Below are 26,049 nucleotides of genomic sequence, written 5' to 3'. Positions count from 1 at the left end.
TAAATAATAAAAATATTCTTTTTGCTATTATCCTATTATCAGTCATATATAAAAGTAAATTATGTTTGACATAATTATGTCACTTTTCAGATGGTTTTTTCTATTTCAAATTATCGGAATATTTTTATTGAAATAAAAATAAAAATTCAATAATTTTATTATATTGAAATAAAATTCATTAACCTTTTTTAAATTTACTTCAAACTTGAATTACCATCGGTGCAATTAATCAGGTAGTTGCTATTCTGATTTTCGTGCTTCATTTGTATGTTTTCATTTTTTTATTTCTTTGTAATTACTGTTTTCTTTTTAAATCTTCAGTTTGTTGTTATTTTTATCAAGATTTTTCATTTCTCAAATGAGATGAGAAAAAAAAGTATTTGTTGATAATGTATTTTTTGAAGATTTTATTAATTGCTTTTGAAATTGGTATAATTTTTGGTTTTCTGCATAATTAAAATGAGCTAATCGTAGATACAGAAGTTTAAATCATACGATAACCAATGATAAGGGATGGATTGATGTTGTTGGAAATGAACCAAGAAAGAATATGATCATTCTGATTTTAGATAAAAAAAAATGTTCCTTCAAATAGGACGAATCTAGGAAAGTTTGAACATCAAATTGTTAAAAAACTTCAAAAATTTCATAAAAATTGTGTACGAGACTACCATAAACATTTTCTGCCAATGAATCCTTTTAAACGACTCAGATTACACATTAAACCTCAGATTTATGTTTAGATGGATGGAATTCTTTTTCATCAAATTAGCCGACAATCTAACTTACAATTTTTGGACTATTATGTGTTATGTAATTTGAATTCAAAGCCAGTGGAAATGTCGGTAGCCACTTTTTCTTTGTTCATTTTCTTTTTCTTGTTGATCTATAGTTTTGGACTCACGTTTTTTATCATTTACATTGACAATTTGAGCTATATTTCTCTTACAAATACCTCTCAAATGAATTTTGGCATGATTTAGCTAAAACTCAAAAGAAATTCATAAGCATGCTTTAGCTAAAACACAAAAGTAGCAATCACTAATCAACCTAATTGAGAAAGTAAGAAACGGTTTTTCTTTTTCTCCCTCTCCGTATCACCCACATTGCCCCCTTTTCTCTTCGTTTCGTTCTTTCCTTTTTAGTTCGTATATCATTGTATCTTCTTTTGGTGTATTTCTGTGTAGTTGATTCATGATTGATGATACACAATCAAGGTTCGTTATTGCACTGCAACCAATCTCAACAGAGTCTGCACTACAAGAGGTAACACGTGAACTCGTTCATGTATTTGGATTATGTATGTGATAATCTCATCATTAGTATCAGAACATATAGTTGCGTGTTATGTTGATTTTGATTTGTTTGGTTGTGATACAGATCGGTTTTATCTGGATTTGTGACGTGTTAGTTTTAATCGTAAACTAACAAAGATGTTCTTCTCTAGCTAAACTAGAAGGAGTGAATCCCAAGTTTCATGGACTAAATCCATAGGAATATGAAATCCCCATTGTTGAAGGTAAAAACCTTAACAAGCTTCTTGAAGAAGTTTAATATTTGATTGATAAAAAGTTAACTATTACAATGAGAAAGAGATGAATTTATAGGGTTAATTACAAAAATGGGTCAAATGGAAGGCCCATTTACATATTTAACCTATTTACTCAACCTACTATATATCTAGACTGATTTTGTGTGACTTTCCCATAATACCCTCAATATTTAAGCGTGTATGTCTTCCTCCCGTCTGACTTCGTAGAGGTTAGCATAATGCGAACCCAGGTTAGCATAATGCGAACCCTGCGAATCTAAATATGCGCAGCCTGCGAAGTCTGCGAAGCTAATGTTTGGTTTAGTTGATGATTTTAGTTAGCATATGCGAAGTCTGCGAAGCTAATGTTTAGTTTAGTTGATGATTTTAGTTAGCATATGCGAAGTCTGCGAAGCTAATGTTTGGTTTAGTTGATGATTTTAGTTAGCATATGCGAAGTCTGCGAAGCTAATATTTGGTTTAATCGATGATTTTAGTTAGCATAAAGTACTGTATTTGCAAACCAACAACCCCTCTTCTCTCTAATCTCTCTCTCTCTCTCCAAACAAAGAAAATCTCTGAGAAGAACAGAAGAAAACAAAATTGAAAAATGGAGATGGAAGCAAAAACTCCAGAAGTAGCGAAAAAACTATGGCATATAGTGCGAGTAGTCTTCTTCATGCTAAGAAAAGGCATATCAAAGAGCAAAATAATGGAGGATTTCAATCTGATGTTCAAAAGAGGAAACAAACTCGCCGGAAAAGCGATCGGCAATCTCATCTACAACCACAAACGGAAACACCTCCATTTCCCTAAATCTTACAACGACGCTCTCTCTTTCGTATCTCCGCGAGGATGCTGGAGATGTTGAACAATGAAGCCGTGGAGGCATCACCGATGGTTTTCCCCGGGTTCGGAAAGAGTCCAATGGTGAGGCAGTTGCGAATAACCGACTCTCCTTTTCCTTTGAAAGACGACGGCGATACTCAGGTGGATGTGGCGGCGGAAGCTTTTATCAAGAAGTTTTATAAGGATTTGAAATCGCAGAAGAATACTTATGCTGCATTTGAGTCGCCCTCGCCGTACCATATTTTGGGTGAAGAGGAAAGAGGAAGAGGAAGAGGAAAGATTGGGGTATTATGGGAAAGTCACACAAAAAAGTCTAGATATGTAAGAGGTTGAGTAAATGGGTTAAATATGTAAATAGGCTTCTCATTTGACCTAGTTTTGTAATTTTCCCGAATTTATATCATCTCAAAAACCCTAATTGCCAAATTACATAAAGTGCAAATTACATAGCTAATTAAAACATAAATATAAGGGGTAAATGGGTTAATTAACAAGGGGTGACATGGTTGGTAAATAGGGAGTGGCATGGTTGTAATAAGGGAGTGGCAAAGGTGTAAATAAGGAGTGGCCGGATTGTAAATAAGGAGGAAGCTGGAGTAAGGAGCAAGTTCCTTAAGCTGAAGGCACGCGGGGCGTGGGTTGGCTGTTGAGCTCTTCTCCGAATCAGTACCCATTTTACGCGGAGCGTGCCCAAATCTACGCGGAGCGTAGGCTTTTAAACTGAAGGCACGCGGGTCGTGCCTAATTCTACTCGGGGCGTGCCTTGGCTGCTGAACTCTTCTCTGGATCATTTCTTCTTACACGCGGAGCGTGTTTTAACTCTACGCGGAGCGTGCCCGATCCAAGCCCTGCGTAGATGACCTCCTGGAATTCTCTTTGGATCAAACCCTCAAGTACGCGGAGCGTGTAATAACCCACGTGGAGCGTGCCCCACATGTTATGTGGCACAGTTTGGCCTCCTTGCTCGTTTGTTGCTCGTGCTAGATTCTTCCTCCGACTTCCTTCGTCCGAACCCGATCCTAGGGAAAGATGCCCCGCATCATACACTCTCTCTTAAAAAGAACTTGACCCCAAGTTGCTTGTCACATATTGATGAGACGTGTTCGTTGTGAATGAACCCAAGTCCTCAAATCGAACCAAAGTGTTGTTCGAGATGAATTCAAGAAGTCCACTCCACATATTGCCAGACTCACCTTCTCCTCACGAGCTTTTCCCCATATCTCCACAAGTGCCTCACCCAGGACTTCATCTTCCGTGGTACTCATCTCCCCATCTCCACCAATATCGGATGCTCTTCCAACATCGAATGGTATGTCTTGGCGAAGCTTGTCAAACCACTTCCCAATAAATGCTTGGGTGATCTTCCAACGCCCCTCATTTGGTTGCACGGACCACCCATGGGTCCTCTTGATCTCCCCATCACGAGCTTGAGGAATCAACACACTCTTCTTTCGCTCTTGGTCTACCTTGAATTGAATGTCCCGACGACACGTATCAACCCAATTAGAATCAATCTCACAAATATTCTTCAAAACCCCAACATGATCTTGAGTTGAATATGCCCGGACCTCAATATACCTCACGCCATCAACCCGGATGCTAGGCTCAATCTCCACTCGCTCATAGCCAAACTCAAATGACATGTCCCGGTGCCATATATCAACCCAAATTGGAGCGATCCCTTGAGTACTCTTCACAACCCAAACATGACTTTGAATTGAATATGCCCGAACTTGGCTATCACTCATTCCACTAACTCGGCTATCATGCTCATTCTCTCCTTGCCCATGGCCCACATCAAACAGAATATCTCGGCGACATTTGTCAACCCACATCATAGTGAACCCAAGCACACACATAGTAGCTCCTCCCTCACCTTGGGTTAGCAATCCCAGAACTTCAAGACTTGCCACCTTACTAACTTAGTTATTACTCCCCAAGCCATGAATTCCTTCTACCTTCTCAACATCTCTCGGGTGGCTATCCCTATTCATCAAAGACTTCATAAACCCCACTCTCTTCATCACAAGATTGCTTCTCATTGACTCCACATAAGGTTGATGCTTCCTCAATAAGCACAACATATACCCACACACATACATGTCAATAAGGCACACAATAGTGAATTCTGAATCTACCAAGTCTTGACTTCCTTCCATCTTCTCTATATTCCACGGGAAGCCATTCCCCCTCAACAAACAATCACCAAAGCCCACAACAAGATCAACCCTCATGGTCCTATCATAGGAAATGTTCTCCCTCAACATAAAGTTCACATCCCTCATAACAAGCTTGCCTCTCATAGGCTTATCATAGAGAAGGCTCTCACTCAACATAGAGTCTACATTCCTCGCAACGAGATTATCTCTCATAGGCTCATCATAGGGGATGTTCTCCCTCAACATGAAGCTCACACTCTTCACAACAAGATCACTTCTCATGGGCTCATCATAGGAAAGATCCTCCCTCAACATGAAACTCCCATTCCTCATGACAAGATCACTCCTCATGGGCTCATCATAGGAAAGATCCTCCCTCAACATAAAACTCCCATTCCTCATGACAAGATCATCCCTCATGGGCTCCTCATAGGAAAGGTTCTCCCTCAACATACACAACCAAGCTTCCAACACATGTATTTCAACAAAGCACAAAAGAATAAGTTCAGATTTTACCCAATAAGTGACTCGATTCTTTTGCATGTGGCATGTGCTAGGCATCTCGGTGCTATCAATAGGCTTCATAGAGCAACCTTCCTCCTCCTCTCTAGAGCTCAACTCACCATATGTAGAGCTAGGTGCATTATCTCCCGGATCCCATGCTATGTATCGTGGTAGCCTTCTAAAAGGTGGAAGCCCTTTAAGAAGCCCTTTAGGTGGCTCGTTGGAAGACATGTGCTTGTCACCCTTGGACATCGGCTCAACTTCCTCACTTCCAACTTCGCTACCCCCTTTCTCAACCTCATTCTCCTCTTTGGATTTGACTTCACTAGGAGAGTGGCTAGCTAGCTCATCCATGGAACCCAAGTCAAGATGATTTAATGTCTCAACTGTTCCACCCATGCACCCATTCACATTCAACTCCCGAGTTGGACAATCTTCCAAAGTGGTCTCCGTTTTCTTACTAGGAGAACTCTTCAAAGGTGTAAGGACATATCGGATTCCTCCTTTGTGTATGGTGTAGGTGTTGCTTCTTCCCGCATGTGAGGCATCACAATCAAATTGCCATGGCCTACCAAGTAGCACATCACAAGCACCCATCTCCACAACATCACACATAGCTTCATCCCCATAAGCTCCAATAGTGAAAGGAACTTTACACCAATGAATAACTTGAAGCTTCTCCACTTCGTTGACCCAACCAAGGCGGTAAGGTCTAGGATGTGGCTCGGGAACCAACCCAAACTTGCTCATAGCGAACCGACTAATGATATTCACTTGGCTTCCTCCGTCGATCACAATCTCACACTTCTTCCCAAGAACTAAGCATCGAGTTCTAAATAATCGATGACATTGGCTAGGCTCCTCTTCACTAGGCATTGGCACCCTTGTCACCAAATACACATTATGCTCATTGCCATCATCATCAACTTCATAGGTGTCTTCATACTCAACACTTCCCGACTCTTCCTCATCTTGGAACCGATTCTCTTCATCATAACAAGCATCTTCATTTCGGTCCCACTCTACAGTTCTCGTCTCATAGTCATCTCGGAACCGACCTTCATCATACTCATAAGTGTCTTTATTTCGGTTCCACCCAATATTTCCCGACTCATAGTTGTCTCGGAACCGATCTTCATCATCATAAGCTTCTTCGCTTCAGCTCCACTCTACATTTCCCAACTCATCATCATGATGGAACCTACCTCCATCATACTCATAGATATCTTTATGGTAGTTCCGTTCAACATCCTCCAACTCATCATCACAATAGAATCTACCTTCATTATCTTCATAAGGAGCCCCGTGTCGATCCTACTCAACACACCGACGCCCATTCTCATCATAGTAGACCCCATCTTCGTCTTCCTCATGAGCGGCCCCATTTTGGTTCCACTCAACTCTTTGACGTTCATCCTCCTCATGGTAAACTCTACCATCTTCATCATAATCAAACTCATATGCACTATGACAAAGTTCACCATCCTCACAGATTTCATATTCGGAAGCGTGCTCTCTCTCTTTAACCTCATCCTCGAATTCGCCTTCACGATAATCATGTTCCCCATTTCTTTCAAGCTCATTCTCGGATTGGTTCTCCTCTTCATCAATCTCCTCTTCTAACTCCTCTTCTTCATGGTTATATTCAAATTCATTTCCATCTTCATCCACGATTCGTCTTTTCCCACGACCTTTCGTTTCCTTCCACTTCTCCCTATAGTTCAAGCCGACCAACTCACGTGCCAAGCCGCTTGAATCACAAGACATGCAACCACCCAACATGGTTGAACCACCAACATCTCTCCCATCTCCATAGCCATCAATCTCCACACATAATGGAATTTCATCATTCTTCCCAAAGAGATTAATAAGCCCAAGGTCACTCTCCCCTTCCTCAAGAGTAATACCCCCACTTTCCTCACACACACAAGTAAAGTTATTCTTAAGGGGTGTTTTATCAAACACATGGGGAGCATCCCTTGCAACACGGGTTTCCTCAACGTCCTCACCTATAAGAACCTCTTCCTCCTCATTCACACATGAATCCACATTCTCATTCACATCATCATTATCAAATAATCCACAATGAGAATCTAAAACCATTTCAACACTACAAATAACATCACAAACATCCAATCTCTTCCTAGCAATAGGACTATCCACAACTTCAATATGAGAAATTGGAAGTTTAGGATTTACCTCTTCAGTGTAAAGGAGAAAAGATTGGTGATGGATCTTCAAGAGGAACTTCTAAGGTGGGTTGGGAGTTATTTCGGCATTCTTGCTTGAGGCTCTTCACGGATGTCTTAAGATCCCTCATTAGCTCGTCTATCACCCAATAATCCTCCTTACAACTCTCATGATACCTCATCACCATGGCTTTGAGGTTTTCCAACCCCTTGTTGAAGGTTTCCAACCCCTTGTTGATGGTTTCTACATAGCTTGGAGATAAATTTGGTTGAACCATAGTCGAAAGAAGTCTCCGTTCAAGGAAAACGATCGGCTCTGATACCAACTGATACAGATCGGTTTTGTCTGGATTTGTGACGTGTTAGTTTTAATCGTAAACTAACAAAGATGCTCTTCTCTAGCTAAACTAGAAGGAGTGAATCCCAAGTTTCATGGACTAAATCCATAGGAATATGAAATCCCCATTGTTGAAGGTAAAAACCTTAACAAGCTTCTTGAAGAAGTTTAATATTTGATTGATAAAAAGTTAACTATTACAATGAGAAAAAGATGAATTTATATCATCTCAAAAACCCTAATTGCCAAATTACATAAAGGACAAATTACATAGCTAATTAAAACATAAAGATAAGGGGTAAATGGGTTAATTAACAAGGGGTGACATGGTTGGTAAATAGAGAGTGGCATGGTTGTAATAAGGGAGTGGCAAAGGTGTAAATAAGGAGTGGCCGGATTGTAAATAAGGAGGAAGCTGGAGTAAGGAGCAAGTTCCTTAAGCTGAAGGCACGCGGGGCGTGGGTTGGCTGTTGAGCTGTTCTCCGGATCAGTACCCATTCTACCCGGAGCGTGCCCAAATCTACGCGGAGCATGCCCAAATCTACGCGGAACGTAGGCTTTTAAACTGAAGGCACGCGGGCGTGCCTAATTCTACGCGGGGCGTGCCTTGGCTGCTGAACTCTTCTCTGGATCATTTCTTCTTACACGCGAAGCGTGTTTTAACTCTACGTTGAGCGTGCCCGATCCAAGCCTTGCGTAGATGACCTCCTGGACTTCTCTTTGGATCAAACCCTCAAGTACGCGGAGCGTGTAATAACCCACGCGGAGCGTGCCCCACATGTTGTGTGGCATAGTTTGGCCTCCTTGCTCGCTTGTTGCTCGTGCTAGATTCTTCCTCCGACTTCCCTCGTCCGGACACGATCCTAGGGAAAGATGCCCTGCATCAGGTTGAGTATAACGAACTTTTGTATGCATGGTAATTATTAGAAAAATGTTTTTTATTTTTCTATGCGTTGAAATTATTATTTTCGGGATTAATTTTGGTGAAAACGGCACTAGAATTGTGTTAGACATCGTGTTTTTCAAAATCCATGTTTCTGGTACTGTTTCTAAACTTTTACCACTCTCACCAGAGGGTCTGTTATGTGCAAACTCTCGATTCTCATTGTCGTATGGACAAACGAAATTCATCAACATGATTGGAGATCCCAAAAACCTTAAACCGAAAAAGGTTTCAAAAGCAACGGAAATCGACAGGACAGCCCATGGCCTGCACGCGGTGTCTACGGGGTTAATGTGCCACGTGATGATTCGTTGTTGTGTAACACACAGCTCCCCACTAGGCAATCATGCACAACCACATCATGCACGTGCGTTTCACGTAGCAATGGCATCACGACGAGTGGAAAACAGCCATCAATCCATGTGCGCCACGTGGCACGTATGGATTGAATGTCGATCATGTAGGAAGCGTGTCGGGGCGTGTATGGTGTCCTCTAGGAGACCATCGATTGCATTTTCTACGAAACCCCTATTTTATATTTTTCTATTTTTTAGTGTATTTTGTTTAGTTTTTTTTTGGCGAACATAATATTTAATTTTCATTTTGGATATTCTGAAAAAATGTTTTTAAAATTACATATTTATTTTTAAATGCCCAAAATTTATAAAAAATTCTTTACTAAATTCCAAAAAAAAAAATAGAAACTAATTTTGGGTTGTTTTTAATTGATTCAATTATGTTTTGGTTAATTTATTTTATTTATGCTTGTATGATTAACTTTTTTTTTATTTCTTGTGAATTTACATAATATTAGAATACTCAAACTTCCTGTTTTCCTATTCATTGGTTAGGTTAAATAATTTAAAGAAACTTAAGAATTGCAAATTGGATAGAAGTGTCAAGGGGGATGATGTCGGGGCAACCGTGCTTCACATGGTCAAGCTACATAATTTGATGTAAATTTGTATCAATATTGGTGGTCTAGCTCATGGCAATATCATGTCACTCCCGAAATTGAAGCGATTGTTGACTGCAAGTTGGACCAAGAATGGAAACAACTATAAAAAGACATTGAGGTTTTAGAAGGAACAATTGTGCAATCTAGGTGTTACAATTCTTATCGGTCATTCTGGTATAAGGTTTAGGTCTAAAAAAACATACCAGTGCACCATGGTAGAAAAGATAATTTAAACGTTTTTCTGTGAAAATGTATTTTGAAATTATGATGTCCATCCTGAGTGTAATTGTATAGGACCGGCTCCAGTATTTTAGAGACCCTAGACAGTCTTATGATCTATTTTTTTTATAAATTTAAATTTAATATAACTTAATTAGTTCTTTGCAAAAAAAAATCAAATAAAGGTTAAACTTTTGAGAAAATTTATTGGGAACAAAGCAGTTAATAATTATATTATTATAGGAAAATGTACAAATCTAGCTTTATGTCTGTTGAAGAAGAACAAAGTTAGTGTCTATATAGAAAATAGTACAATTTTAAATCTAAAGTTTACGAGACAATTTCAAGCATCTTTAATGAAAGATGCATTTTTTTCTTGTGCAATTTCATGTTCTATCTACCTTCCAACCACGCACTAAAGCTTGAAATCACACATCTTCCGTTAGTTAATGGAAAAAAGAACTCATCTTTCATTAATGGGGTTATCTGTCGTTAATTACATTTCAAATTACATCCTCTGGTAAATAATACACTTAAAATTATATTGTTTTGTATGTAGAAGCTAAATTCGGTTTCCGCTAATAACCATATGACTAATTTTGTAATTTATCTCTATTCTTATTGAGAGACAAGTTGTGAAATAAATTTTAGAGGTCATCTATTGTGTTATTGTTGTTAAGAGACGGTGATTAAAAAAAACACAATGTGTATTATTGTTTTGGACTTCTCATTCCATTTTAAGAAGATGTATTCTTATCTTCTAGATATGATTACTATTAATTTCAGATATTAATAATCATTAATTTTGAATATAATTTTTAACAATTGAGATTTCAATAGTTATTGTATTATAATTGAAATAAATTTTCAATTTTATTAATTGTTTTTTTTATCTGAGACCATTTAAATGGGATGCTTTTAGGAGGAGTCGAGACTCCTAAATGGGAGGCCCTAGGCGGGTGCCTAAGTCGGCTTTCCCTTGAGCCTCCCGCTCAAAAATGCTTTTTAAAATGAGCTTTTATATTAAAGTTCTCTCGGTACTATTTTAATTATATTTTCCAAGTTCTTTTGGAAATTTTTGTAAAAAAAAAAGAATTGAAATGTTTTTGGAATACTACTTTTTTTAAAGCGTTTGTGAAATGCTGTTTAGTTTTATTAATGGGATAAGGTATAAAAATACCCTTAAATTTTACGATCATGAGTATTTTTACTTTTAACGTCTAAAATGGTGCAATTTTGCTTCTAATATTGACAACCAAGAAAAATTTACCTCTAACATTGGCAAGTTGGTCAATTTGAGAAATAATTTATTAAAACGACTTCTTGATCATGAATCTTGTCCTTCACACTTCAAATGTGCGCCCTTTTATCACTCATTAGTAATAGAACACAAACATGTATTTAGACGTGAAAAAATTAAAATAAATATTAAAAAAGATATTGTTTTCTTAGTACGAGTTGAAAAAATTATATATTTCTCCGAATTTATAAATATTAATCTTCAATTCTATTATTAAATCACAAAAAAAATTTAAATCTTTTTCTTAGAATCAACTTATATGCAATTGGTACAGAATAAGTCACAATATATATATGTTTTATAATAATGTCTGAAATTGACTCAACTTGTCAATATTAGGGAGAAAGTTGCTCTTGACCGTCAATTTCATAGATAAAATTGCATCATTTTACACGTTAACAATAAAATTGCACTTAAATATAAATATTAGAGGTATTTTTACACTTTATCTCATTATTAATTATTTTTTAATGGGTTTCAATTCAAATGTTTGCAAATATTTAATGTTTGGTTTATTATTTATGACATTTAATTGTTTAAAAATAATTAATTACACAATCATAATACTATAAAATTTATAGATGGAATTAATATAAATTGAATAATAAAACCAATGTCAACTCAAATTCTTAATAAACCTCTTGTAATTAGTTACGAGGCAAGATGTATCTTATAACTGAGTTCCATATGCATAATGTTTACTTAATACAGTTGAACATTATAAAATAAGGGCAATTAAGGTCTCTTTTCTAATTAAAATAAGGTTTTGTTAATTTTGCATGGAGAATTAGTGTATATTTAATCTAACTGCAATTAAAATTCCTTTGTAGATCCGTTGTCAATAATGGCTTCAGCTAGAAAATTCATCACAATTGAATTGAACAAAGACCTAAAATTGAACGATGGTAACTATGAGACATGGAGTGTTAAGATCAAATATGTGTTTGAGGAGCAAAAGGGCCTCGAAATCTTGAAAATGACTATAGCCAAACATAAGGAATGAACTATTGCATAAAATGGACAAAGCAACTTATCTAGCTAGGAAGAAAAATGATTCCATTGCCTACATTATCTTGCTCAGTGTGATGGATGATAACTTCACTAAGCAATTCTATAAGATTGAGAACACAAAAAGTCTACGTACTTCTTTAAAGGACAAGTTCGAAGGAGTGTCTCTAACTAGGCTTCATTCTCTAACAATTAATTTTGACACTTATAAAGAACAACTTAATCATACCATGAGGAAGCATCTAAAAAAGATGTCTAACATGATCAGTGAGCTAAGTGATGTAGGTCATCAATTGACAGATGAGCAAAAGTTGCAAGTTATTTTCCGCTCTCTGTCGAATTGTTAGGAGCAATCAATATGCACTTGACACGCTCTAAAGGGGTTGTGACCTTCGATGATGTTGTTCGTCATCTGCAACTTGAGGATGACTGCCTTGCATCAATTAAGATTGATGTAGAGGTAAAATCTGATGGTTCACACTCAATGAGTAATAATTCTAACTTTCTAAATAAGAAACATGTAAGCGTTTCAATGGAAAGGGCAAAGATCTAGCTAAGGAATCAATGAGGCCGGAATAGAAAAGAAAAAAAAGGCACAGAACAAGAATAAAGTGAACATATCATGTATAAAGTGTTTCAACTTTCAACAAAAAGGGCACAATGTAAAAGATTGTACTGCCTCTAAGGTACAATCAGCTAACTCAAATATGAGTAAAATAAATATATTTGGCATTGTGTTTCTAACCGAATTTAATCTTATGTGGATTTTTTATTTAGGTGCAACAGACCACGTGAAAAAGCATAAAGAATCCTTCATCAATTTCCAGGATCAATGTGGTTCTATGTAGGAACAACTCAAAGGTTACAGCTCAAAGGACCATAACTTGTTTAACTCTACGAGGTGGACGGAATGTGATCCTCCATGATATAATGTTTTCTCTAGAGATTTGAAAGAATCTCATTTCTAAACTACTTCATTGAACTTGTGTTTTAATTTTTATTTATGTTATAGCGGTTTAAAGTTGTGTTTAGACGATACTTGTTTTGGATCCGGTTTTATTTTGAATGGTTTAACTATTTTGGATGTTGAATTAAGCAATTGCAAAAATAATTCTTTTTCCCATTGCACTTCTTCTTTTTCTATGAATGATAAAGATGTTGAATTGCGGCATGCTAAGTTAAACCATATTAGGAACGATCAAATGAGTCGGTTAGACAATGAAGGTTTACTAGGCAGATTAAGTAAGATTGAATTGCCTCTTTGTGAGTCACGTCTTAAGGGGAAAATGCATCAAAACCATTTGGAAAATGAACTAGAGCTTAATACCATTGTAATAAATTCATTTATGCGTCTATGGTTTAATGAACATAAGGGCTAGGCATAGGACCTAGTATATCATCATTTCATATATGATTGTACCAAGTATGGCCATATCTATTTATGTCTCATAAGTCCGAAGCTTTGAGTTATTTCTAGAAGTTTATGAACCTTGTTGGTAATCAATTAGATTGGAAAATGAAAGCTTTGAGAACTAATTATGGTCGTGAATGTCTCTAAAAAGAATTCAAAACTTTATGTGATGAAAAAGAAAATGAACATCAGTTGTCCATTCTATATACTCTATAATAGAGTTATGGGATTTGCGGTCGGTGTCCTTTTATCATTCTCCTCTTATGCCGGGATCGGTCATTGAGAATAATATGACGGTCAAGTTAGTATAGAGAAGATATGACAGAGACAGATAATTAAGAGAAAGAGAAAATCAGGATCTTTTACCGTTAGTGAAGTCCTCATATTTATAGAGGTTGGCAATGGGTTTAATGACTAAAGTACCCTTAGGCATTTGGCCAAGTGGGCATTTCCTTCGTTGGGCTTTCTTTTTGTATGGGCAGGAAAGGGTTTGGAATTAGTGGCTTAGGCCATGGGCCAATATTCCTCATCAATTAGTCCCCCCCATGTGTGGCATCCGGACCATTAGATATAATGTTCCGATAGGGATACATGGGTGCGACGGGTCGATGTGGCTGGTCGAGATACCCCATTATTGTGTTGTTTGTAGATCAAACTGCTCTAGTGCCACATGTCGCTCTAAAAGCCGCCTTTTATTGGTGCTTGAGATGAAGTGTGTTCAAAGCATGCATCATTTAAGAGGTAATAAATTATGGGCGTGTCAGAGCGACACTCGGGATAAACTAGCTTTGAATTGTAATGATAAGTGTAACTCTTTGTCTGCCCAACTTGAAATCTCTTGAGACTAAAAAAGGAAAGTGCTTTGCTAAGGAAGCCTTGGACAATTGTTCGTGGTGAAGGTATCGATCAGGTGTGTTTCCATTGTTCACTACTTCGAACTGCTTACCTTCGAGGAGAGTGACATCAGTTCCTTCTTAAACCCTGGTCTTCAGCAGATTTTTGGTTTTTTATTTATGGGCCTGCTTTCAGGTGGTTTAGGGTCTGAGCATGTCTAGTGAAACAAGCCAGTAGAAAGTGGGGTTATGGGGTGCTACTCTTAAGGATTCAACTCTGGTGGAAACTGGTCGAGTGAGACAGGGACTACAGAATACATGGTGACCATGTGGGCAAAGAGAAAATATGGAAGATGGTGACAAGAAAATCGCGTGTGAGGAAGTCGTCGCTAGTGAAGAGGAAACCCTTTCTGTTTCGTCCCTCGGGCGGTGTGTGGCTTGGTAAAGTGTTGGTAGAGGTGACTGTGCCAAAGGATTTGCTAAAAGCTGGAGAGACACTCGTAGGTCTGTATGAAAGCATGCAGAGTAAGATCTGATCGTGCGGCTCCGGAGTGCCACGTTCTGATGGGGCTCAATTTGATCTAGTAGATAGGGAGAGTGCTTCAGATTCCAAATAGTTGGAAGATGCATTGAGTATCATAGTCGAAAAGATCTAGGGGTAATGTTGATGGCATAGAATATCATATCAGATCCACTACTTCCGTTGGAGGAAATTTAGTTTCTTGAAAGAGCAAGAAGCAACATATTGTACCTAACTTTAGTGCAAAATCTGATTATCGAACAATGACTTAGTCAATTTGTGAGATTACTTGAATTCACCATCACGAATAAATTTTTATCCTTTATCTATATAATTAGGCTGCAACTTACTCTACTTTCTTGTTCCCATTCCATTTCTTTGTAAGGGAAGGTTCCACTTACTCTACTTTGGATAAATGATAAAATGGCAAGACTTCATTCTATTCCACGCTTTCGTCCTTTCGATGGAATCTTTCCTCACCTGATGAACTTAGATTTAAGACCACTACTCCAGTAAAATTATAGTGTGACAATACACTTCATATCACATCCAATTCTATGTGCAATGAACATACCAAGCATATTGAAGTAGATTATCATTTTGTTCGTAAAAAGTAAAAAATGAACATTTCTACGACAACGTCGGTAGTGAACTTGGAAACATTGCGACTAAAACCTTGTATGGAGTTCAGATAAACTATATTTGCAATAAAATGAGCATGATAAATATTTAGGGAGTGCGAACGATAAATATCTAGAGAGTGTTGAGAGTGTAAACGTTAAATGTGAGTAGGTGTCAATAGATGTTATGAACGTTAAGTCTAAATAGATGTGAATAGATGTAACAAAGCAAAATCATAAAAATTAAAATTAATATCGGCATTAATTAGCACTGATTTACTTCCCTAATCATATCATTGAGAATTGTCTCAACCTTTCACTTATCTTTGCATTACAGGGAGCCTTGATATATGAAGCCAATGATACAAGTTCAAAAATATTGTTGCGATAATGTACAAGTATACTGATAACAAAAATAATTTAATATGCAATTATACAAGTCACAACAATATCTTTGTTCTATATAAAAAGAATGAAGATATGTCTATCAATACCGATCAAACTTGAGTTAATCAAGCCACTGAAAATGAAAATGAAAATAAACATTTAAAAAAGAAAAGAAGAGAAAAGAAAGAAAAACCCATCGTTCAGGTCTTCTTCTGTACAACAAATTCAGCTAAATTACAGTACATATATAATAATATCAATAATAATAATAATAAAAGAAATAATAATAAAAATAAATGTAGTAGATATTTAAACAAACCACAATATCAGAATAAGTGAGTATTGCAGAGGGGGAAAGAACTCTTGAATGAGCACCTGGATCTATTTCACTATAAACTATACTGTCAACTTCAGTATTTCTATTTTTTAGGCATTGCCCATAGATCAACTCATTCTTTGGATCTGCAAGCAACACACACAGCAGGTATGAGTAATACATATAAAAAAAAAAAGTGATCAATGAAAAGAAGAATTTATGGTTATTAAGTAGAATAGATTATACCTTATTCACAAGCAAGTTTACTTGCTCCCTATACATTTCTTTCAAGTCTACAATATCAGCACGAAGTTCCTCCAACTAGAAATAACACAACTTTATTGGTCAGTATATAACGACTAATAGAACGTATATACCACCATTTTATTCCATTTGACAACAATAAAAAAAATATATATAAAAATTTATACAAACAAAAAGAATTGGAGGATGCCAAGAAACTTCACAATAAACACGGATATGCAACATTTGCAACTAAAATGCCATGATTTGTCCAAGAATGTTCACCATAAGGAAAACAAATTCATCTTGCTCGGGAAAAACAGTTCAACACTTGCTGCATGATATGGCGAAACAAAAGAAAATGATGCACTGATTATTCTAAGATAATAAATGCAGTTGGTTATGCTACAACAACAATACCTACGGATGTTTGCCCATACTAGATAATAAATCAGATTTATTTTATCCATCGAGTGAGGGAAACCCATAGAAGAACTGTCCAATCCTGATATAAGATGGTATTTCATTTTATGCATTACTCCCCCCTTCTAGTGTACCAAAGAAACAAATTATCACTTTGGTATGTTTTCAGAAACTTCATTTGACTGGAGAGAAGAAATTTGAAGAATAAGAAACATATGAAGCAATCCAATAGATAACTATACAATGATCAAAGATAGTTTTAAATTTCAAATTTTAGTGACTAAGTAGTTCAGCATACTTCGATCATGTAACAAGAGTGAAAACATCAGCAACATCATGAACACCTCAGTCTAAAGCAATCCAAGCCTTCAACTTTTGGCTAAGATCAAAGCAGAAAATTCGCAACTGAAAAATCAACCATACCTCTTCATCACGTTCACCCATCAACTCCAGTGCAGCAGAGTGCCTCCGCCTCAGTGCTTCTAACTCCGCTCGAATGCCAGGCAAATGGGAAGACTCTGTCCGCAACTTTTCACACTGCAGAAAACAAAAAACTGTCAAATATCAATATGAATTGGGCCTTTAACTATTAGCTTAAGGTTTTAATTCAATTGGTTCCATGACATGGTATCGGAGCCTCTTAGACCAAGTGATCAAGGTCCTGACAATCCCATTTGTTGATTTAATTTCAACACATGGTAAGATGGGTTGGTGTTGTACATGCTTCAAGTCAAGTGGGCCTTTCCATGCGGGGGTGTCAGATTTTAATAAGAAGAGAGCCCTAACTATCAGCTTAAGGTTTTTCAAAAGGTTCCATGATATGGTATCAGAGCTCTTTGACCAAGTGATCAAGTGTTCCATTCCTGGCAACCCCACTTTTTAATTTAATTTCAACACATGATAAGATAAGCCTGGGCTTCAAGCCTAGTGGGCATTTGTGAGCAGGGGTGTGTTAGATACCAATATGAATTGGGCCTTTTAACTATCAGATTAAGCTTTTAGTTCAATTGGTTCCATGACAAAAAAAAAAAATGGACTGCAACTTAGACAAACTTGCTCAGAATAAAAGCTGGAAACTTGCCTCTGCTGTCATCTTGACCAACTCCTCGGCCAGAGAGTCACGAATTGATTCCAAGGATGTCTAAAGCACATACACATGTAAAAACTTGATCAGACTATGCATACACAATATAGAATCAGAGATAGGGTCCTCTCTATAAACCCATACAATAGCTTAAATATCAAAGTTCTTCATAATTGAATATACGTGTGACTCGTGAGTAGACATATTTCATGCACAAGGAATAAAAGAATCAATGCATACCAATCGAGACATGTATGAAGCAAGTTCGCCGTCTTTCTGACGAAGAGCGGATTCAAAAGCACTAGGCGTCATACTCTTCATGTAGTATGGACTCATGGTTGCCTCTCCAGGATTTCTCCTTTCAGAAAAACTGTCAGACGTGTCCAAAGATGCTTGCAGAAAATAGCTCTCCTCCATGCTGGCTAGGCTGCTAGCACTAGAGATCTTTCGATTCAAGATTCCTGAAAAATATCAAAGCATATATATGATCAAGGGAACAAATAATGAGCTGATGCAATGTTGCAAAGGAACAGTACCATTCTCAAAACCAGAATTGCTCCTAGATGTGGGGGTTTGATTAGATACAGTAGTATGGGCACGAGCTGTCCTTTCCAAATCCAACCGAGCAGCTTTTTCTCTTTCAATTTCCTGTGATAATAGATTAATTCATGAACCCTTTATCCAAAACCATAAAGCTTTTTCTCTTTCAATTATATCCATATTATTAGATTGGATATAATATAATCTTCCTTTCCACTTAAAGACATTGTCTTGCATACTCTCTCCAAAACTACCCAATTTATTACTTCGAAGGCTTCAATATGTATTAGATAAAGTTCAGAGAAGACCTTTCTATAATGATGAAGTGGAGGTTAATTAATCATTAAAACTAGAAATCAGCTTATGAGAGAAAGTAAACAGCCCTTTCCATTGGTTCATTTCTTCAAATATGTTGATGGGACTAAATCCAAGCTGTAACATAGTTGTTGGCAATGAAAATGGGGATAGGTAGGAGTTGAAACATATTGTTTAAGCTTTGGAACACTTAAATAAATAATATAAAAACTAAAAGACAACCTGCTGTAGGAGCTCTCTTTGTAGCAATGCATCTTGCAACTCTTGTTTGTGTCTCTGCCTGAGTTCTTTAATTTCTCCTTCTAGTTGGTTTGCACGGCCTTCTTGCGTGTCAGCTTCCTCCTTAGCTGCAAGGTATTCCTGCCTATTTTCAGCTGCTCTCTGTCTCTCCTTTTCGAGGGACCTAGTTAACTGTGTCTGCTCTGCTCTAAGACACGAAATCTGCAACAACGTTTGATTTCAGCAATTTTATTAATTAATAAGAACTCCATCATATACAAAAGGTTATGCATCAAAAGAAGAACCTGAGCTTCAAGAACATTAATTCGAGATAAGGTTTGTGACAAGCGTTCATTCACAGATCTCTCTCTATCTTCAGCAGCTGCACACTTGGTCTCCGCCTCCTGTTAAATCAAGAACAAATTAATACGTAAGATAGTTACAAGTTATACATGCATTATGTCATAACTAGAAATAAGTTGAGGAACCTGGAGTCTAGAGTTCAAAGATCTCTCTACAGCAGACATGGCCTCAGCCCTTCTTGACAGTGTTTCCTATTAACCAATTGCCAGGAGTCATAACTTGAAAAAGAACCAACCATCGACTGAAAAAGGTAAAGATCACTAAAGGAACTGTAAAGGTAAATACAATCTCCAATCCACCTGCATTGCTTCTATTTGTCGTAATAGAGGCCTCGTAGATTCAGGAACTTGAGTGACCAACTCCTCACACCGGCGCTCACTTGCCTAAAAAGAATGAGCAAGACCACCTATAACTACTAAAAACAAAAAATAGCTATATCAAAAGTTAAAAACAGAATTGCAGAAAGTTTTACCCACTTGATAACGTTTTTGGAGGTCTTCAATGTCCCTACGAAGCATGTCTTCTCTGAAAACAGCCTAGAAATCCCAATGAGCGAGAAATATGATCATTATGCATAGCAGGTCATTTAGATCTAATCAACAGTCACAATAAATTGAGCAAAAACCTGTTGCTCCGTTCTACTCAAAGTTTGTCTCAATTCTTCAAGTGTTTGAACTAGCATACTATCACGCTCCTCAGCCTCTCTTAGACGACTCTCTAATTCAGTTTTGGCTTCATTATTGGCACGTGCCTCTGCTAGTGCTTCTGCTTCTTTAGCTGCAGTCAAAGCATTTGTATAATATTCTTTTTGTGCTGCAAGTTCAGCTTGGTGCTTTTCTATTGTTTCTTGCAGCAACTTCTCAGTAGCCGTCTTATCTTTCTTGATACTCTCTACTTTGTTCTCTTCCACCTGAAAGAAATCAGAGCAAACTCATAATGTTTTTACATTTATTCAGGTGTTATAGATTCAGATTCAAGTTAATGAATTAATCATCCTCCATAGACTGTTTGAGAAAATTCCACTTTCATTTACAGTTTTCAGCATATGGATGCCCAAACCATGCAAACAAATATTTTGACACAAATACAAAGCTACATAGCAGGCGAAGCTCATGTGAGAAACTAAGCCAGAAAAATTCCTGAATCAGATTACCTGAAGTTTGGTCGTCACACCTTTCTTCTCTTCTTCGAGCTCTCTAATCTATGCTTTCAGAAAAAGTGAGTAAATCAAGAAAAATATTTCCTATATCAAAAAGGAAACTGCACTACTATAAAATATGATAGTCAAAACAACCATTAAGCAACTACAATACCTGAGCTCTTAATTTCCGAATGGTAGATTCTTGACTAGCTTGCTTTCTTGAAAGCTCTTCACCTAAATCCACAGACAAATACGTTCAAACACCAAGCTTGTGCGGAACAAGAGCCTCATTACTTTGCTAGACCAGTTATTAAAAATTTATCATTAGCTTAAATGGTACTAAGCATGAAATGTGGCATCTTCAACAAAGAAATGGAACACTGTAACCCTGCAACAAATATCGCGAAGTAAAGAGTTTTGCAGCTATACCTTCAGCCATAACCTGATTGATTATTTCATCTTTTTCTTTCAAAAGAGCAGCTGCATCACTTTTTCTATTCTGCTCTCTGCGGAGAGTATCCCTTTCCTTTGTAAGAGCATAAACCTGTAGCCAAACTTACAAAGTTGTAATTAGGTCACAATTTCCCCTGAAATACATGCAGAAATCATACCTCAAATAATTTGACTTTAAGTTCTAACAACTTGATTTTGATATACAAACCAACCAAAATGCATAATACACTTCTTAAAATCAGAAAGAAACTTCCCATGTTATAAATGGAACTTTTTTCTCTCCACCATTTATCATTCAACTCTTAAGATAATTATGACTGGAGGTATACAAAACAATCAACCAAGAAACTTTTTCTTGGCCCCCGAAAATTTATAGAAAAATTAAATACTTAGCAGCCTTACAGGTATAGATGAATGGAAGCTGATAAAGACTGAAAAAGGAGATAAAGTTTCTATGTACAGCAATATATTTTTATCGTGCAGCCATCACAAGTTGGTTATATTCAGATTTATATATATATTTAGGCAACAATAACAGCTCACCTTATTTGGTAGGCACATGTTCAGGCATTCAAAATGTAAAGTTGAACTATACTGAAAATATCATACATCTAAGGGGAACATAAGAAAAAAAAAATGCATACCTTCCTTTCAAGAGTTGCAACCCTCTGATGGTATTCTTCTCTTAAAGACTCGATTTCTGCATCATTGGATTTTCTCTGTTCCAAAAAAAAATTACAAAATATATAATTTTCAGAGCCCAATAAGCTTTAAACTAGAGAGTGAAAAATGACGCTGACAGCACATAAATTTAAGTAACAACAACAACAACAACACAGCCTTAGTCCCGAAATGATTCGGGGTCGGCTAACATGAACCATCATATAAAACCGTTGAAAATCAAGTCGTGTCAGCGACACAGATTCGCTCCCTCCACTCCGTCCTATCCACTACCATATTTTCCTCAATTCCCAATAAACTCATATCACTCTCGATCACCCTCCTCCAAGTTTGCTTAGGTCTTCCCCTACCCCTCACCACTACATCCCTTTGCCACTCTTCGGTTCTCCTAACCAGCGCATCAAGCGCTCTACGTCTCACATGGCCAAACCACCTTAGTCGGTTTTCTCTCATTTTATTCTCAATAGATGTGACCCCTACTTTTGTCCTAATTATTTCATTACGCACCCGGTCCTTTCTCGTGTGACCACACATCCATCTCAACATACGCATCTCCGCCACCGACATCTTATGGATGTGGCAGTGTTTCACTGCCCAACACTCCGTACCATATAACAATGCTGGTCAATATCAGTTTTGTCACCCATTATACTAAGAGGCAAATGAAAAATTTACAGAATATACTAAAAATTCTATTTTTCCATGCTATGGATGTGATATTGTAGGAAATACAAATGACATAGATTAAAGTGTATATTTAGACAAGCATGGGAAAGTATGGATTGAATGACGACCATATATTTTAAGATAAAGATAATAAAATACACATAAGAAAAATTGAGCAAAGAGTTGCAGCATAATTAGACAGGAAATACAATTTCCATGATGAATAATCGCACAAGAAAAATTATATAACACAAGTATATGAATAGAAAGTACATAAATGTGCATATGTAAATTATAAACCCAGTTAAAAGTAATAGAAATGAATAAAAAAATAGTAAGATCCAAAATGACCTTCAAATCCTCAATCACAGATTTCAGGTGCTCATTTTCATTCATCATCTTTGCGATCTCATCAGCCTTTGCCTGCAAAAGAGTCAACGAAGTTAATATGAAGTGCCTATTCAGTACGACAATGAGAATAACCACTAAAAATTTATCCACAAGACATGTTACACAAACAAGAAAGCACAAGGAGATCAAGCCCTCACAGTGCAACTGGGTGAGGCAAAGTTTCAATATTTCAGTAAACAACATTTTTCTGTGCTACATGAATTTCATGAAATACCTGAGCTTGCCTCGCGGCACCTTGTAATGCAGCTTCCATCATTTTCATCTCCATTTTCACCTTTTCTAATTCAACAACAGATACCACGGAGTCAGATGCACTTGATGCTGAGCTTGAGCGTTGCTCTTTAGCATCAATCTCAGCCTCATTCCCTTGCTGGTCCAATTCAACTGTCTTGATGTTCACATCATTTCCACTGGACACCGATTCAGGAACCATCTCTGAAGTCTCATCTGCAGGAAGTGCAGTGGGGAAAGAAACTTCACGAGCAATCTCTGCCTCTAGTGTACCGAGTGGCAAGGCAGATGGATCAATTGTAGCTCCATTTTGGGTCTCACTTAAGGCCTCGGCTTGGGAATCATCCGAGATTTCAGCCTCAATAGGAGAACCTCCTTTTACAATTTCTTCAGTTTGAATTTTCTGTTCATCATTGTTTTCTTGCCTATCAAGCACACTCTCAGACTGATCATGCACAGCAGTGACATCCTCAACAAAGCCAACTTCAACAGCTCCTGACTTGACCTCCTCTGCCTCTGAATTGTCGGCTGGTCTTGCTTCTGACATTTCTTTCTCTTGGAGACTGTCAACTGAATCCAGTGTCTGAACATCATGATTTAAAGGTGTGGGAGGCTCAATGGGCAATGCTTGTGATTCAGACTCATGATTGACTGGGTCTGATATAACATTATCTTTTTCTTTTGAAACCCCTGGTTGCTCATCTGTATTTTCATTTTTGAGCACTTGAATTTCCTCTTCAACTGCAGGTAGTACAGCAGCAGGCCTTTCTAGCTCATTTTCCTCAACTGTAGAGAATTTCTGAGGAGATCCAGTTTTTCGCGAAGATTCAATACTACTATCCTCAGTTTTCTGTCCCATAAAGGACATAGGCCATAGTCCTGAAGCTAGCAGAAAATAAAAAAGGTGATAACAAAATCAGTCTTTAAAGCATTCAGATGATGTTTTTTGTTAACGTGTCAACGTCCAGCACATATCATCAACTCACATGTCTAACATCATAACCAAATATTCAATATAACACTAACATTGACCAACAATTTATTGTGGCTACTTCAGATCCAGTTAAAATTCAAATACAGAATAATCTACTCATTCCACAATTACCAAAACCACAGCCCTCAACTGAAAAAAGCATTTCCTATCCTCAAACAATGTAGCTTGTATAAGGCAAGGCACCCACTATCAATAAATAGTCCTTTCACCTCATAATACTTTTGTTTACAGCTAAGGAAACTACAATCAATAGGTATATAATATGTACCTTCATTGCTAGACTCAGACTTCTCCTCCAACCCAAGAGCACTGTCGAAGTTCTTCTCTATATTCTTGACGCTCTCGCTGAGCTTAGTCACCGCCCCAGCAAGATCAGGGAAGTTATCTAAGGATACCTTCCCGCTAAACCACGACATTTCTTAAGCACAACCAGATTAAAAATGAACCGATCCAGCATCCATATCAAATCCCCTGCATTTATAGCACAAAACATTCACCAACAAGAAAATAATAAATAAATTAACAAGTCATAGATCACAATTTAACTTACAAACCCAAGGACCCAATCCAGTGGCGGATCCAGGATTTGAGGGAGGGGGGGGCAAAACTCTATGTAAATTTTTTTTAGACAAAATAGCATTAATTGAAAGAAATATACTTTAATACATAATTGCTATTCGATAAAAAATGTCTTAAAAAAAAAAAAATTCTAATGCTAAGTAGATCGACGATTACAAGGTGGCAATTGACATCTACGATGATCTGCTGCCTCTACCTATACTTCTTCTTTTTAGGATTAAGGTGCAAAAATACCCCTAAGGTTTTGGATCGGGAGCAATTTTACTCCTAACATCTAAAATGGTGCAATTTTACCCCTAATGTTTGTAGCCAAGAGCAATTTTACCTCTAACTTTGATAAATTGGATCAATTTCAGATACTATTATAAAATTAAAGGAATAGAGTGAAACCAGTAATGAAAATTCAAACCAAACCTCATAATCATTTACTAATAGTCTTAACTTTAGTTAAATCCAATCTAAATTGAAACTGCAAATGCAACAATCAAAAAGAAAGAAAACTTAGACGATTATAGATTAAAAAGAGAAGAAATAGAGTGAAACCTGACGGATTAAATTCGCTGTAGAGAAGCAGGATGAGGATAGATCTATTAATCAATATCCATTAACCTAAAATTAGGGGTAAAATTGTCTGAAAACTTAGACGATTATAGATTAAAAAGAGAAGAAATAGAGTGAAACCTGACGGATTAAGGAAGACGGCCGGAGAGGAGGGGCGTCGTCGCTTGCTGGAGGAGAGGAGGGGCGTCCCGTCGCTTGCTGGCGGAGAGGAGGGCGTCTACTGCGTCTGTCGATCGATCGATCGAGGAGAAGAACGACTCCAGCGCTGCGTCTGCTGCTTTTGTAACACAGATCGTTACAGGTACGTAATGCAACAAAACCAGAGGTAAGTAAAGATCTAAGAACAAGTAGATTGCAAAGAAACACGCAAATCCGAAGGTAATTGGAATTAAATGGAAGAAACAAACATAAAATTTGATGAAAATACAAGACCTGAGTAACACTGAGCACGATAACTATTCGCAACTTAATTAACAGAAAGAAACTTGAAGCATGTACATGAGTTCAGATGCTAACCTGATTATGGAAAACGTGATCAATCTAACGAATTCAAAGGGGCAAAAAAAGAATAAAAAAGAAGACGGATGATCAAAGAGTAAGAAATTAGGAATTGAAACCTTATTCTAATGAATGCGGTAGGATTAAAATCATGCTCCCTCTGCTTCAGGTCGAGCTATGTCGGACAGAGGGAGGATGGAAAGGAAAAAGAGAAAGGGATGGTATGTTCGGTGTGGAAATAGACAAACAATGGTCGATCTGAATCATCTTCTGATTAATCAGTTAACTTCGGATTTTTATTTTTAGGTGACGGTAAATTTTGGGTTAAATAACAATTACCTTTTTTTTTTTGAGAATAAATAACAATTACCTTAATTCAACCAAAACAATATTTACTGGTCCTTTTTTATTTTATTTTTTTTTTGAAACTGGTTCTTTTTTATTTTATTTTATTTTTGAAACGGATTACGGATTGACTCCCAATTTTTATTGAGTTTTTGTATTTTTAAAAACCCAACATGATCTAGATCAGAGGCATGTTCGCTTTCTAACTTGATCCAAGT

At 37.1% G+C, this 26,049-nt stretch overlaps 2 protein-coding genes across 2 annotated transcripts; one reads left to right on the top strand and one right to left on the bottom strand.

Moving 5' to 3' along the window:
* The first annotated feature begins 2,141 nt into the window (after positions 1–2,141).
* LOC136222730 (uncharacterized) lies at positions 2,142–2,764 on the top strand. The gene is made up of 3 exons (XM_066010462.1): positions 2,142–2,301; positions 2,412–2,708; positions 2,757–2,764. Exons 1-3 carry the CDS (start codon positions 2,142–2,144, stop codon positions 2,762–2,764), a joined length of 465 nt encoding a protein of 154 aa, XP_065866534.1.
* A 13,186-nt stretch (positions 2,765–15,950) lies between these two features.
* LOC136222369 (golgin candidate 5) lies at positions 15,951–25,249 on the bottom strand. The gene is made up of 21 exons (XM_066010076.1): positions 25,109–25,249; positions 24,971–25,014; positions 24,117–24,319; positions 22,838–23,739; positions 22,564–22,635; positions 21,510–21,584; positions 20,842–20,956; positions 20,585–20,646; positions 20,425–20,472; positions 19,897–20,181; positions 19,748–19,807; positions 19,571–19,654; positions 19,397–19,462; positions 19,214–19,312; positions 18,912–19,130; positions 18,371–18,482; positions 18,075–18,295; positions 17,832–17,891; positions 17,174–17,287; positions 16,331–16,405; positions 15,951–16,230 (listed from the first exon to the last, which is right to left on the bottom strand). Exons 3-21 carry the CDS (start codon positions 24,262–24,264, stop codon positions 16,213–16,215), a joined length of 2,835 nt encoding a protein of 944 aa, XP_065866148.1. The 5' UTR covers positions 24,265–24,319; positions 24,971–25,014; positions 25,109–25,249; the 3' UTR covers positions 15,951–16,212.
* Positions 25,250–26,049: the final 800 nt, after the last annotated feature.

This window comes from Euphorbia lathyris, chromosome 3, assembly GCF_963576675.1.
Source record: "Euphorbia lathyris chromosome 3, ddEupLath1.1, whole genome shotgun sequence".
In the NCBI taxonomy this organism is placed as follows: domain Eukaryota; kingdom Viridiplantae; phylum Streptophyta; class Magnoliopsida; order Malpighiales; family Euphorbiaceae; genus Euphorbia; species Euphorbia lathyris.
The sequence above is the reverse complement of the archived record's forward strand: the minus strand, read 5'-3'. Positions and strand labels throughout refer to the sequence as shown.

Coding starts and splice junctions, on each gene's coding strand:
- LOC136222730 (XM_066010462.1), top strand. CDS start 2,142: ATGGAGATGGAAGCAAAAACTCCAGAAGTAGCGAAAAAACTATGGCAT. Junction 2,302..2,411: donor ACTCGCCGGAAAAGCGATCG/GCAATCTCATCT, acceptor TGAACAATGAAG/CCGTGGAGGCATCACCGATG.
- LOC136222369 (XM_066010076.1), bottom strand. CDS start 24,264: ATGTCGTGGTTTAGCGGGAAGGTATCCTTAGATAACTTCCCTGATCTT. Junction 17,892..18,074: donor CTTCATACATGTCTCGATTG/GTATGCATTGAT, acceptor TATGTGCTTTAG/ACATCCTTGGAATCAATTCG. Junction 17,288..17,831: donor TGGTCAAGATGACAGCAGAG/GCAAGTTTCCAG, acceptor TGTTTTCTGCAG/TGTGAAAAGTTGCGGACAGA.